Consider the following 15,765-nt stretch of genomic DNA (forward strand, 5'->3'; position numbering starts at 1 on the left):
CCTTAAAGACCAACTGAGTTAGTTCTAGGTATGAGCTTTCGTGTGCATGCACACTTCTTCAGATACCTTTTTTTTTTTTTTCTTTTTATTTTGGACTTCCATTTCATGCGGCTCAATGTGGTGCCTTCCATAGTTCCAGTTACAGATAGGTAGCCGTGTTGGTCTGCCATGGTCAAAACAAAATAAAAATTTTTTATGTCTGAATAGGTAATCTAGGCATGTCCACTCGTTCGTTTCTTCCACTCCGAGGATTTTATGGAAAATAGGTTTTACCGTTTCATGTCGATAAGATAGAAATATAGAGAGAGATATACACAAACAGCATATGGATTAATCCGTTTATGAAAACCAACAGCGAGCGCAGCAGCCTCCTCAGAGAAGAACAAAGGCGGCGGCGGCGCTAGCTCCATCCCCGGCCTGCCGGGCTGCCGCCGCCGCCGCCTCCCTCCAAAGCCGCGGAAGGGGCCGCGGTGGGAGAAAAAGCCGCCGCCGCTTCCGAGACGCCGCCGCCGCCGCCATCACCCCTGGCGAGAGGGGGGGGGAGAGACGCGAGAAAGGAAGGCCGGCGCCGCCCGCGCTCTTTCCGCGCAGCCCGAGGGGCCGCGGCGGAAGGCGCCATCTTGTGAGGAGGGGGCGGCCCTCGCTGGCTCGCCCGCCCGCCCGCCCGCCCTCGCGTCCTACCTCCTCCGCCTCCTGCTCCTCCGCCTCCTCCTGCTCCTCTTCCATGCCTCGGCCGCCAAGTCCCCTCGCTCGCGCTCCCTCAGTCTCCGCCGCGCTGCGAGGGAGCGCAGCCACCCCAGCCCGCCTCAGCCGCCGCCGCCGCCGCCATTTCCAGCCGCTTCCAGCCATGGCAGGTGAGGGGAGGGAAGGTCGCTCGGATAGGGAAAGGAGGGGGGGGCGCTGCCCCGTTCTTCCATTAACGCCCACCTGTCCGGGCCCCCCCACCGATGCCTGCCCCCCCCAAATATCCAGGTTATTTTGGGTCTCCTTCCCTCCCTCCCTCCCTCCTTGGCTTAGCCATCCTTCCAGAGCATCCCTTTCTCGTTTCGTTTCTTTCCAGGATCGCTGGTTTCTTCTCGCCCTGTCAGGCCCAAAGCCGCCCCGTTATCCTTACACCCCGTTATCCAGGTGTCCACACGCCACTCGGGACCCCCCCCCCCTTGACCGGCCTCTCCAAGCATCGCTTTGCCCCAGAATAACGACCCCCCCCGATCCAAAAAGGTGGGTCCCGCGCCCACGTCCTTTTGCATCTGCCTACCTCCCCACCCCCCAATATAGCCCATTTTGTTCACCTCTTACGCCCTTCCCTTCTAAATATTCGGAATTTACACCTCTTTTTCTTTTGGCTACCTGGATCAGTAGTTCACGACTTCGCTTTGTTTCTACTCGTTGCATCTCCTGGTTTATAAGGCGCAGTTATTGCAACCCCCCTTTTTCTCTGCCCCCCCCCCGAACAATCCATACTAACCTTTGTACTGTACACTGTTTTGTGCAATGTTAATAGTTGCAACATGCACAGCTGTCACACCCTTCCGCGAACTCTTCTTTACAATGCGCCTGGAGTCATTGATTCCCATGTGCGCGTTCACACAAATGAGGTCCCTCAGTTGCCCCTTCTTTCCACCTTGGCATCTTCTGCCTATAGGAATCCTGCCGTTCCTCTCCCCCCCACTAGACCCTGATGGTTGCAGCCTAGATACACATATTTTTTCCTCCATGCCAAGCTATAGCATTTGCCATCATATCCTTTGCCCCTTTTCGCATCTTTTCTGAGGTGAGTGGCCCCCTGGTTCTCTTTTCTTCCCACCCCCCACAGCTGATTTGAGTTCTGGCTTTCTACTTGTAGCAACCAGTTTCCTCCACTTATGGGCACTTGAAGTATCTTTCTGTTTCTTTTTATGTTAACCCAGTTTGTTGCCTCCGTAGCTGTAACTACAAAAGCCTTGTTATCGTATGTTATATTCATTCCATCACTTCTGTTTCTCTGTCTGTCTCTGTCTCCCTGATAATGCCTTGTTACTACAGCAGATATTAGCCTCATTTTGCTCCCTTCTTGTTGGTACATTAATAATAGCATTCTAGCCATTCTCTGTGTGATACCAGAGCGAACATCTAGCTAATTACTGCAGGGTTTTTGCCTTCAAGTTGGCTGTTGGAAAAGGATAAGAGGATTGAAATGGGTTGGTGCCAGCGAGAATCATCCATCTGATTAAAAATGAATGCTTTCTCCCTAACGCACTCCTGGGTGTAACCTCTCCCTTTCACTTGTATGTCCATCTTTTTTGGAAACAAAATGGGTGGCAGACATATAAGGCTTATAAACCAGGTGAAGAATTTAGGTTAATTCACCTGCAGTGATAGACTACATTCCCTGTCTGGTTGGGACTAATTTAAAATTGATGCAGGTATAGTGTGTTTCTGTAACTTTAACTCATAAACTGCCTGCCTTTCAAACTAGGAAGCATTTATTGTATATTAAAATATTGGAGGACAAGGAATTAACTCTTCTCTCTTTCACTGAGCAGCAACATTCAAGCCTCTCCCCAGCTTATAGATAAAATGTATTCTCTAAAACTGAATGACGTAGCTGATACCTACTAATGTTGCTGAATCCATACACGTACTGTATTCTTAAAAGATAGTATATTCTACCAAAGCAGTATATGCACGCTCACTTTTCATCCCTTCATTTTGAAACTGACATAGGTATTCCACTGCCCTTCAAAGATAAGCTTGGAACACAACCTTGATCTGCTCCTATTCTGGCTATTCTATCTATTTTCTTTGAATGCCCAGTTCCCTCTTGAAAAGCAAAGGATTAATCAATGAATTTGCTTTGAATGACTGAAATAATTGATTTTCCTTGTCAGAATTGATTGCATTGTCTCTCAAGGATTCTGGGTCAATGAGTGCTCTGTTGCTGGACAGTTTTTAACCCTCATTTTAGTCCTTGTTTAACTGGAAAGTTGGAGACTCTGCAGGACTGGAAATGCTGGACAAATACTGAGTGTGGGTGTGGACTGACTATTTAGATTTGTGCATTTTGGGGAGGTGGTGCAAGAAGTGAGTGACACTGGGAAGAGGTGTCAGAGCAAATAATAGATTGGCCATTTGCAGCCCTCTACTGACTAGGAATTGAGAGAACATCAGACAATTAATGTATAGAATCCTACCATGTCATGTAGTCCAAGCAGTTTGCTTATCTACACAATTGCCCTTGTTGACTGGATCTTGCACTCCAGCAGCATTGGAAGCAATCTATACCAAAAGAAGAGTTTTCACCCTTGGATGTTTTTTTAAAGGTAGTTGTTAAAGATCATAGTTGATAGGAAGGTTAGTGTGAAATCTTAATTCTTTGATGGTCTGATGCTAGGAACAAAAGCTATCCTGGAACAACCATTGATGTTTGTTTAATAGACTGTAAACAAAAGGAATGAACAAGAAACTAGATTGGAGGGCAGAAATGAATGGTGCTTGGAATTTTTGTTTTTATCTGTAATTTATACTAGTAAACAGGTTTAGATGCACCATCTTAATACCTGATTAACTTTTAAGAACAAATATAGGTCACACCTTAGCATGTATTCTTGCTAGCAGAGCGTAATGCCTGGTGAATTGCGGGGTGGGGGTGGGGCGCAGTAGATAACAAAGCACAGTATAAAATATTAGGATTATAGTCCCCTCTCCCGAATTGTTATTTTCCACTGTATAGTAATGTCTTATGTTATAACTCTTGCTCTACAGCCCACAATGCCAGTAAATATTGGAAGTAGATCTCATTGATTTCAGACAAACTTGTTTCCAAGTAACCATGCTTGAAATCAGTGAGGATTAACTAGAAATATCACTTCGCTCCTCTACAGAATACTAAACTGCTTCCCTCCAACTTTATAGAAGCTCAGTGTTTGATTTTCACAGATTCTTCATGAAGCTATATGCAAGCTGTTATAATTAGGTGACATAGGGATCCTCTGTATGATCAAATATCAGCAGTGTAATTGAAAACTATTGACCTGTTTGGTTATGTAGGCAGTTAGAAAAGTCCGCTCTGCCTAAAATAATAGTGGCTGAGCAATTAACTGTAAGAGCAGGATGCAGTTTTGGTGCAGTAAGTTCTCTTCTGCTATTGCCTGTGGATGTACCACAGGTCAAAGATGCAGGAGGTGCTTGACAGTTCTCAGTGTCTTAAGTGGACACACATAGGGAAATGGGAAATGTAATGCTAATAGCATCTCAGCTGTGTAACAACTTAAACACAGTAGCTGCTTCTCTGCATGCCAAGGGTGGCTGAGACAGTATAAGTTGTGTTGTGTTTTATTTATATACAGTATTGCTTTTTGGCCCAAAGGTCTCCAAAGCGGTTAACAACATATTAATACAAAAGAAAGATACCACAAATACAATCAATCAATCAAAACAATATAACATAGCAAACCCCAAAATACCCATCAGTTACAATGGATATCACAAGAAGATGGTCATATGAAAACGATCTAGTAAGCAATGCTAGGGAGTGTTGTAGGTATTGCAAAAGATGTCAGGGACAGGGCAGGATAGAATGCAAAGCACTCAAGGGGAATATGTACACCGCTGCATTTTTGTAGGCTTGTGTGTGGGCATTTTGAAAATGTGAATAATGCATGGATGGCCAGACTTTGCACAAGTAATGTACAAACAGTTGACAGATGTTGGGATTTTATTCTTAAGTGAAGGCAGTCTTCCTCATGAAAGTGCTTGGCGAATAATAGTGTTTGTTAAAGAAGCTGTTATGAAAAGCTGTTCATTAAGTTAAAACATATTTTTTTGTTTTACTCAGAAACTGCAGGAAGAGGATATTAACAAATGGGAATGTCCTGCATGATGTCGAGAAAGGTAGGGAAATGATTAAAGATGGAAAAATAAAGCTGCATTCCGTGTTCTGTTGCTGACTTCAAAGCTGGAATGGGATGTAAAGAGGAATATGTTTTGACCAGAAGGATTATATTTGGTTTTGATAAAAGTCTTAGGAAAATACTTTTCCCGCAATTTGTAGAGGAACGAGGACTTTTATTCTCTTCAAAATAACAGAAATCGGGCTATTCACCAATTCTTTGAAAGCTTGAGGTTTGCACAGCTGACCAAAAATTTCTCTTGTGTTGCACCACCTTTCTAAATAGATCTGCAGCAGCCAGTCTTGCCTCCCAAGTCTCTGCTTCAGTAACATGCCCACCTCCAAATGAAATCTACTGGTTCACATTCTTGTTCTGAGCATCATAGATTCGAATGTTTATTACCAGGAGAGATGTCGTGCCCCTCTATAAAAGGGGGCGTAGCTCAGTGGTAGGGCTGGGAAAGACTGCTGCCTGAAATCCTGGGAGGTAACTCCCACATAAGTTGTGGACTTACTTTACTTTTAGAAAATGTATTGTTAATGTGGTGACAGTGTCAGACCAGGGAGATTCAAGGTCTCACTCAGCCATGGAGCTCCCTGGATGACCTTGGGCCAATCAACGTTTTCCTTGTCTTCTATACAGGGGTCTTGTGAGAATCAGATAGTGTGAGGGGCAATGTATGCTACCCTGGGGAAAGGATTAAATTAAAATGTTATAAATTAAACCAACCGACCTTCAAACAATACCTGATGCTAATTGCCTCTCCTCCCCCCAATATCCATTTCTGGAAACTTGGTGAGTCACTATGCTTGGCTTCTGCAGCTCACTGGTGGGTTCTGATAAATCTAATAAAGATTATTACCATTTTTAAAAGAATTTATCTGGCATTTATTTTTCCCCTTGGCATTTGTTCAACCTGTCTTCTCGTTGAAGGTTGTTGTAATGATTAGATACAACCTTCAGTGTCACGTGAAAGCTATTGCTTCTCTGATAGCTTGGTGATTAGTTCTCTGTCTTTGATCCACCAACTGAATGTGATCAGTCATCTAAACCTATTAGTAACCAATGAGGATGGGGTATCTAACTGAAAGTAGTTTATTCCAGCTGGAGTCACTAATTTCTTAAGATTCATGCAGATAATATATAGCAGGAGTTAACATGTATAACTGCATACCCTCCTCCTAGGGACCTCCTAGTCAATAATAATAATACTTTTATTATTTATACCTGACCCATCTGACTGTCAAAACAAAATAAAAAAATTCCTTCCAGTAGCACCTTAAAGACCAACTGAGTTAGTTCTAGGTATGAGCTTTCGTGTGCATGCACACTTCTTCAGATACACAGTGTGCATGCACACGAAAGCTCATACCTAGAACTAACTCAGTTGGTCTTTAAGGTGCTACTGGAAGGAATTTTTTTATTTTGTTTTGACCATGGCAGACCAACACGGCTACCTATCTCCATCTGACTGTGTTGCCCCAGCCACTCTGGATGGCTTCCAACGTATATAAGAACATAATAAAATGTTAAACATTAAAAAAACCCCTTACCTATATAGGGTTGCATCCAGCTGTCTTGGTGAAGATAAATGTGGAGAAAAATGTTATGTGTCGGTCTATGGAATGGATAACCTTTGCAGGAAAGACGGTGTGCTTCAAATCATTTAACTGTTTTTCAGATGACAGCTGAAATGTTTGCTTTTCAGTTGTTGCTAGAATACTTGTTGCTTTACTGATGTATAAAGAGCTTAGGATTTGTGGCTGAAAGCACATAAGTGTCACTATGCGAGATCTAGTATTGGCAGGCTACTGGAGTTCAAGCATTATACATGTGAGAAATTCTTAATAGTTTGGGCAACATACTTTCATTAAATAATCTGTACTGTAGCTCCAGACTTTCTAATAGCAGTAGGATAGGTTTGTTATAAGCAATTTGTAGGCAATTTGATTAGAATGCAGTTTGGTTGAAGAACAGATAGTTATAAATTACCCTAGCTTGGTTATAAATCACCCTAGCTTGATTCTGCCAAAGAGAGATTTACAGTACATTGATTAGTTATTCTTGCTTTGCTCTACTCTCATTGTTTCTCTGCTGAAAAACTTGAATATACTCAGAAGCATAAACACAGATATTGTAACATTTGAGCACAGAGAAGCACTTTAAAATATTTTTGATGTCTGTCAGAAGTTTGTAGCTCATAAAGTTCTTCCTCACGTGTTTTGGAATAAAATATGTGTTAACGTCACTGCCATGCCTAGTGCTTTGGCAAATAAAATGTCATGCAGTAGTATACTTCTACTGATATGCTTCCTCCTTGTCTCATGAGCAGGCAGGCTGCTAAACCCAATGTGAAGAATTCCAGCTGTGGCAGTAATTAATAGCCAAAAAACGATATGGAAATTGACAGCCTCTGCTAGCACAAGACATTTTTGTGCCTGAGTTAAAAAAATCCAAATGGCACCCTACCTACTTAACATTAGGATATCCTCCCTTAGAAAGGTTGCCTGTATAAGCCTTGTTGAAATGAGCAAGGAGACAGTAGAATTCTTGTTGTGAATTCATATTAGCTTTTGTTCAGCAAAACATCTAAGTAGGTTGGACTGTATCCCTGCCCACCGCTGCCCTCAGTGATACCCAAAATCTGCTGCCCCACTTGGTCTAATGCTGGTTGCCACCTCTGTCTGAACTTACTGAAGCTGAAATTCCTTCATTTGCCCTGTTAAGTATTTCATGACAAGCGTATTTTAGCAAAAAGACATCAGGCCTCTGTCCAAGTTGTATAATAAGAAAATAACATGTGTGTGTGTGTGTTGTTGTTGTTGTTTTTTGGTAAGCAAGCTGTTATCCTTCATCCAAGGACCAGCTTGCATAATCATTCTTTAATGGCTCAGTGCCTCTGACCTGCGTTCAAAAATGTATTGTGTTCCTTGTCAAACCTCCATGCTACAGAATCAGGACTGTAGGAAAAGTTTTCAGACCGGATACATCTACGTTACTGCTGCTGTTTCAAGAAAGAATGTAAAGCACAAAGCCAATGCCTTATAGATAGGTGAAGCCATATTTGGTCTGGGGGGGGGGGGAAATGAGATATTACTACAGCTATAGCTAAAGTTGAACAAAAGTTGTACAAGAGCCCACTGGATCAGACTATGTGGAGGATGCTTAGTAAGGGTTTCTGTGGGATCTGCCAAAAATGTTCTTAAGAAGCTCTCTGTATGAAGGTAACTCTTTCTGTTTCAGCATGTTAGTTAGTTCTCACAGGATTATGGGACATGTTTTTGATTGTTCATGTGGATTGTGGCCTCATCAGTACCTTTACTGCTTCTGAATGCTGATTTAATATGCCAGGTGTTGTATAAAGTGCCTAAGTGACAATTATTCCTGCTCGGAGGCTTCTAATCTACAATAGATTATCATGATGGGGACTAGTCAGGTATTGGAACAAAATTGAGTTGGGGAGTGTCGTGGCAATGGAGAAGCTTGGATGGTTCAGGAAAGGCTTTGTTAAGGTTATGTGAGATATGGAAAGGACACTGAGTGTGGAAAGGACAAGAAGCTTCAGAAGGCATTCAGATTTGGTGGAAACCCAGCTATGTGGGTCTGTCAGATGGGTTTTGGGTAGTGAGTGCTTTCTGCCAACATTGGCTCTCATGGTTCTAAACCACTTGCTACAGCTACGTAATGGCTTTTTGCACCATATTTCTGTTGGTTAAGCTTCAGCTAAGCTTGGTGTAGACAACTGCTGGCCTGGCTCCCAATGTGGTGCTTGAAACTTGTGTTAAAGGTCCTTCATTTGTAACCCCCTCTATTAATAAACGTATATTTAGCTTTAAGTGTAAATGTTATGATCATATACAATGTCGGCACCATAATTTTATTTTTAGAAGATAGCTCTTTGCCTGTTTGCTTTTTTATATTGAATTACTCTGACTTTCACCGATCATTCAATAACTTTTTAAGGCTTGGAACAATGCATCTGTTGTACTAATTATAGTTGGAATTGTTTTTTTTTCTGAACACTGTTGTGACAGCTAGTAATTTGTTGAATGGACAGAAAATCACTGTTGGAGGCACTACAGATGGTGGGTCTCCTCAAAGAGGGGGATAACTAACTTCTCCCTGTAACTGTGGGAAGCATCAGACAAATTTCTTTCTTTCAATGCTTTCATAACCCAGCCTTCTTCATCAGTACAGTACCAGGGTGGGGTTCGACATAAAGTAGTGATTACAAAAAAGTTAGTGAAACCAACAAAACATTGTTAGAAACAATGGCAAACGAAATAACTGCAAACTGCTTAACAGCAAAGACTAAAACAACCAGTCATTGAACACCTAAAAAGCCTAAGAGAACAGATATGTCTTTACTTGTTGCCAAAAATGATGTGGTGTCAGCACTGAATGTACTTATAGAGGAAGGGCGCTCCACAAATAGAGTGCTACCTTGTAGGATGCTCCACCACCCCGGGCAACTTTATATTAACAGTGTGATGTGAAGAAGAGCCGCTGTGCAAGTAAACAGGGTGTGTTTTATACATAAGAGGATGCACTGGGATAGTTTGCATGCCACGCTAAGCCAAACCATGGCTGGGCATGAATGCATTAATGTGTGACTACTTGGAGGAAAACTAGTGCTCCCTCTCTGGTGCTCCACTCCCTCTCCTGGTCCTCCTGCACTACCTTAAGCTAAGCCAGAGGTTGGCTATGCATTATGTCTGGATTCTGACCCACCCCCTGGGTGCATGGGTCGGGGTTATGAGTTGTCTCACTGCAAGCAAAGCAGAAGCAGTAAGCCAAGGACAACTTTGGCTGCAGCTCATGGTTTCTGTGGAGTGAGCCTGGTTTCTCTGGAGCCTGGGTTGGGATGTAATGCTAAGGCAAACATGACTTAGCTCCTGGTAGTGTGGCTAGCAAGAGGATCGGGGGAAAGGAAGTGGCTACCAGTTTACCTCTTGAGCACCTGCATGCTTGCACATTCATGTGTAGTGGTGGTTTGGTTCAGTATTAGTTAAGAATTGGGCCACTCTAATTCACTGACAGAGTACATCACTGAAATTCTTATAACAAACTTGACATGTTTACTAAAACATTAGCAGTGTAGTCAGAAGAATTCACATTCATTTCAGTGGGGCTTACTTCCAGGCAAACTGGTACAGGATCAAAGCTTAAATTTATTAATCATTTATTAGCCTTTTTTCTAAATCCTCATGTCAGTAACAAATTTTATTAAAAAGATTCATAGCTGTTTACCCTAATTTTGCTGTTAGAACAAAATACATATGTAGAAGTAACTGATTAGTGAATTTGTAATTAAGTTCTGACGTCCCCGATTTTAATATAATTGAAAAATAGTAATGCCATCTTGCCTGCTAAAAGAGATCCATGTTGCTTGAAGCTTGATACCTCCACATTTATAAACTTTGAACCTGTGAACCAGATTGCCTTGCCTGCTGTGTATTCTGTTTTGGGGAGCTAACAACTGTGTTACCAAACAACTCATGAGGCATGATTCTTACACTACCTTTGGTGAAGAATATTCAGTGTGGTAGTAGCACATATTTTATAGTGATCAAGTGTAAAACAACAACAACACTCATTTGTTTGGGTAAAAAAATGTATGTATTGCCAGAGATGGTACTCTGGGTTTCCCAAACATGGGTCTCCAGTTGTTTTTGTTTCTTATCATTTGTTTTATTGGTTAAAGGAAGTAATAGCTCATTATAATAATTAGGTGGTCACAAATTGCGACTTGCATTTCTGCAAACTTGGTCCAATAAAATAATTTTGTGTTGATTTAGTTCAGCTTTCCCCAACCTGCTACCTTCTAGATATTTTAGACTACAGTGCCTAGCACTCCATCACCATACAGCTATGCTTGCTGGCAAAAACTGATGGGAGGGCACCTGGTTGGGGAAGATGGATTTAGTTGTGGAGTGAAGGCTATTCTTGAAAACCATTTTCTAGTGTGCCAGCAAGTTCACTTACAGTTATGTTGGCCTTGCAGCTGTGAAATAGCACTTCATTTTGACACTGCACCTTGAACATGGGGGGACAGAAGTGTTATGCCTGCTGTTAGGATTAATATAGTTGGTCAGCTAATTGCCAGGATTGTGGCAAGGCTCACATTTATCTTGCACAGCAGATTGCTTTATTAGAACCATAACAAAATCAATAATGAAATCTGATTTTTGTTTTGTTCTTTTAAATGTTTCTAATAGGCACTTGCAAATCCGGAGTCTCTTGAACTTGCTTGAATGTTAGGTTTTGCCCTGCCCTGCTTTAAATTTTTCTCCTTTTTCTCAATTTTCTTAGCAGTTTCTCATATCTGTTCATACATGTGGTAAGAGGTGCCATTAACCTGTGTGTGGGATTCAAAAGTTGTTCATAATCCTTTTGTTCCAAACACAGTGATTGCATTAACAATGTCCGCATTCAACTTGGAGCATTCTTATCCAATCCATAGTTGTAGCAAGCAGTTCTTTCCTAGAACTTCCTGCTATAGTAATTATGAGTAGGCTTAGGTAAAGGTAAAGGTACCCCTGACCATTAAGTCCAGTCATGGACGACTCTGGGGTTGCGGCGCTCATCTCGCTTTCCTGCCGAGGGAGCCCGCGTTTGTCCGCAGACAGCTTCCGGGTCATGTGGCCAGCATGACTAAGCCACTTCTAGCGAACCAGAGCAGCACACGGAAATGCTGTTTACCTTCCCGCCAGAGCGGTACCTATTTATCTACTTGCACTTTTGACGTGCTTTCAAACTGCTAGGTTGGCAGGAGCAGGGACTGAGCAACAGGAGCTCACCCCGTCACAGGGATTTGAACTGCCGACCTTCTGATCGGCAAGCCCTAGGCTCTGTGGTTTAGACCACAGCACCACCCGCTTCCCATATGAGTAGGCTTAAGTGCAAATAACTGAAGCAAATTGCCCCCTGAGTGAGTGCCCCAGGTGAGAGATGGAGTGGTTTCTGACTGGAATGGTTGGATTGATCTCTTTTATTTATTTCTCTACATTCTACTATTATGATTAGAGGTGGGTTAACAGCAGTACAGTGGCACCTCAGGTTACAGACACTTCAGGTTACAGACTCCGCAAACCCAGAAATAGTACCTCGGGTTAAGAACTTTGCTCCAGGATGAGAACAGAAATCACGCAGCGGCAGCAGGAGGTCCCATTGGCTAAAGTGGTGCTTCAGGTTAAGAACAGTTTGAGGTTAAGAATGGACCTCCGGAACGAATTAAGTTCTTAACCAGAGGTACCACTGTATGTGTCTGGGTCAGAGACGGAGGAGGGGAATGAGGTTTGAAGCTGGGCAAAGTTATGCAGAGACAACGAGGAGGGCTAGTTATATCACAGCCCTTGCTCTCTGTCTGCCGTATTTCAGAATCTAAGGATACTGGTTAGCCAACCCCACCCTCCTGGTCTGATGGTGTTGCTATTAAATGTCAGGTCTGATTTGATTATGGGTGAAGGGGGTGGCTTGGTGTGCGTAACAGAGACTTAGGTAGGTGAGCTGGGCGGCCATATGGTCACCTGGTACAACACCACTCTGGGGCGGGGGGGGGGAGTTATAATTGTCCATAAAATGCTATCTCCCTTGCTAGGAAATTGCTCCGATTTGGACATTGCCTTCTCCTTCCTCAGTTGACTCCATTGTGTTAAATTATACATTGTATGCCTCTTGGGGTAGAGACCCATCCTGAAATACTTTGGAAAGCACCATTCTTTGTGAATGTGCCATGCAGTACAAACAAACTAAGTGGTTATTATCAATGGTATGATTTATATCTGGAGTAGGGCATATTTATCTCATGCTCCGTGGAATGTGCTGTTTTTTGGCTTTGCATTATCTCTCTTGATGAGATCAAACCTTTTATCTTGGCAACAGAGCCAGCTATCTCATCTTTGCCTGCAGCATGAAACAGATGACCTTGTTTGCTGTAAAAATGTCCACTCTTCTGGTTCCGTTTAGCTCTGTAGACTCTGGTCATGCACAGGAGCTGAGCAGGACTGCACTCCCACAGTCACAGGGAAGTGGAGCTATGGTACAGCACATGATTGGAGCCTAGAAGACCAGCTTTTTGTGTGATTTGAGACTCTGCATGGGAAGTCTTTAAGCTTTAATACTCAAAGTACCCTGCAATTCACTACCTGAAATATACTCCCCTGGGTGCCATTCCTCCTTCAGAGTTATCAGAGTTAGTCTGGAATATCCACAAATAAGACATAACCTGTAATGGATTCTCTCAAAACATTCTGATTCTCTTTTCCCTCTCCTTTTGTACTAGTGCATGAAGTTCAGCATTACCCTGAAGCTAAAACTTGACATGTGGTTGCAAATGAAGAATTCCCAATCCAGTGTTTTGTTTTTAAGGTGCAACAAAGGGACCATTGGTGAGGCAGGTTTGCAGGGAAGGGCAGGAAGGAGGACGCCCTTCCCCTGCGCTGCCCTTTCCTCTAGTCAACCTGAAAGCCCAACCTTGCAGATTTGAGTTAAACAGCCACTGACTGCCATTTCTCCCCCAGAAAAGCACCCTGCCCCCTCCTTTTTATTTCTGTTTGCTACTGAATGTCCAGTGGAGCCCTGAAGCCTGCTTCACAAATATTTAAGATGTGCACATAGAAAAGAACATGTGATTATGTCATGGGTAGGCAAACTAAGGCCCGGGGCCTGGATCTGGCCCAATCGCCTTCTAAATCCGGCCTGCAGACAGTCCGGGAATCAGCGTGTTTTTACATGAGTAGAATGTGTCCTTTTATTTAAAATGCATCTCTGGGTTATTTGTGGAGCATAGGAATTCATTCATCTCCCCCCAAAATATAGTCTGGCCCCCCACAAGGTCTGATGGACAGTGGACCGGCCCCCTGCTGAAAAAGTTTGCTGATCCCTGGTATGTGATGAGCACATAGCTGGGAAACCCAGCCAGATGGGCGGGATATAAATAATAAAATTAATTATTATTGTCATATATACATAGCTCCTTGCCCTCATTCACTTAACAAGAAACCCAGAATTGCTAGTGCCTAATGTAAGGAGCAGTCCTGATAGACTTGTAAGATGTAGTCTGCTATTGACTGCTGGTGGGTATGTCCTTTCCAGCACGTTCTTGAGCAGTTCTTGAAGGGTTGCTATATCCCCAGGCATTCATGGTAACCCTTCTCCTCTCTGCTCTGTCCTGAAGCACTTGCTTCCTTTCTCCACCCTTCATCAAAGTAACTTCCCTTTCAGCTTGACCTCTGCACACAGAAATGACATGCCAGCAGTTTTGCTGTGTCACTCTATATTGCAATGGGCATAAGCGGAGCTCTTCTGATTCAGGCCAGAACTCCCATCTTGTCTAGCATATTGCTTCTTACAGGGATCATTCATAGCCATTGAGAAAGCCCACAAGCAGGGCTTTATTTGCTGCTCCCCAGCAACACAGAGGTGTCATTTAAGCATCTATTCTCCTATATCTCCTTTTTAAGAATATGTTTTTATTAACAGGTTTTTCTTGACTAACAAAGGTACAAAACACGTCTCTGTTTAATAATAGTTTAGTCCTTCATACAGGTCTGTTATGTGAGACATTATTGTTATAGGCAATATGGCGTAGCGGGAAAGTGAAGTGGTGAGAGAGAGGGGAGGAAATAGAGTGGGGGACACACAGTAAACTTTCATTCTTTGGCATAGTATATGAGCAGAGCTTTTGTGTCAGCATCACGTGGGTACGTATCTTATTTTTGCTGGTGAAGTGAGAGGCCAGAGGGCCCAGGACATGGCTGGTTGTATTTGATTGGTTGCAGTGTGCTGGGTTAAACCAGCCATATCAATTCACATGCTGTCAGGGGAGGTTGGTCTTTATCTTGTTGGCCTATATATGCAATAAAGAGGAACCACACCGGGTGAAAGCGTTCTTTGTTTTCCCCATGCTAATTTCAGTTTATTAGTTACCGGTAGCTTTTCGAGTATGACGGTTTCCCATACAGTTTGGTACCAGTGGTCCATGTTCACTCATGATAGGTCCCTCCAGTGTTTGGTTATGACACTCCTAACTTCTGAGAGTAAGTGGCTTATGAGTTATTTATCATGGGAGTGTGCATTGTTGTCTTGGAAGATATTTTGTAGAGCCGGTTCTGGAGTTGCAGATTTATTGTAAGACTGCTATCCAAAAGGATTGAATTTGGGGGCAATTGCACCACATATGGAGGTATGTACCTATGGTGGTGCAGCTTCTCCAACACCTAGATGAAGATCCTGGGTGTATCATTGCCAGTTTCTGTGGTATTAGGTACCACCTGTAAATTAGTTTCAAAATGAGGTTCCCTCTTCTTGGCTGAGAGGGATTTGAAGGGCAATTTAGTCCACAGTTTTGACCACTGGGTTGAGTTTATTTTGTATATTGTGTCATGTTCCCATTGTAGTAAGGAGTGTAGTGTCCTGGAGTCGTGCTTTGTATATTGCTGATACCGTCCCTTTGCTGTGTCCCTTTGTTGATAGTAGGAGTTTTTCAAAGTTAGTCAAGGGCCTAGTGGCAGTTGCCTTGTTGCTGGGTTGTTTAAGAAGGCATGTAGTTGTTGGGTTAGTCAGGGTATTTGGGTGTTCCCTACTTTGTCTTGTGTTCCTTGTATCAGCGTGGGGTTGCCATTTTGTAGGTGGTGTAGACCTTTGGCTTGCCAAAGCTTTATTTGAAAGCTTTGGGATGCATGGTAGAACAGTGGGTGGTAAACTGGGGGATTAGAGGGGGACAGGGCTGGGACAGTATTCCTATTTTTTCCTTCCATGCTTTAAGCATGGTCTGTGTGAATCTGTTTTGTGTTGTGAGGGTTTAGAAATGAGTACATTGAGGTGAGGGTGTTTCTGATTATATCTAATTCTATGTGCACCCATTCTTTCGTTTCATCTTATAAAATGAATA

At 43.0% G+C, this 15,765-nt stretch overlaps 1 protein-coding gene across 7 annotated transcripts in view; it reads left to right on the forward strand.

Moving 5' to 3' along the window:
* Window positions 1-557: 557 nt before the first annotated feature.
* Window positions 558-15,765, forward strand: part of SLC23A2 (solute carrier family 23 member 2) — a 79,515-nt gene continuing 64,307 nt past the window's right edge. For 2 of the 7 annotated variants that reach the window (XM_081868452.1, XM_081868453.1), the window contains exons 1-2: window positions 559-854; window positions 4,817-4,872. Coding sequence is in view for 1 of the 7 variants with exons in the window: in XM_081868463.1 (XP_081724589.1) it covers window positions 4,843-4,872 (30 nt within the window). In the remaining 6 variants the exon portion in view is untranslated. Of the gene's footprint in view, window positions 855-4,816; window positions 4,873-5,513; window positions 5,667-6,682; window positions 6,705-15,765 lie in introns of those variants that run through there. The other 5 variants (XM_081868458.1, XM_081868454.1, XM_081868456.1 and 2 more) reach the window with 4 other exon arrangements.

The sequence above is a fragment of the Podarcis erhardii genome (genome assembly GCF_964252035.2).
Source record: "Podarcis erhardii genome assembly, chromosome: 7".
Lineage (NCBI taxonomy): Eukaryota > Metazoa > Chordata > Lepidosauria > Squamata > Lacertidae > Podarcis > Podarcis erhardii.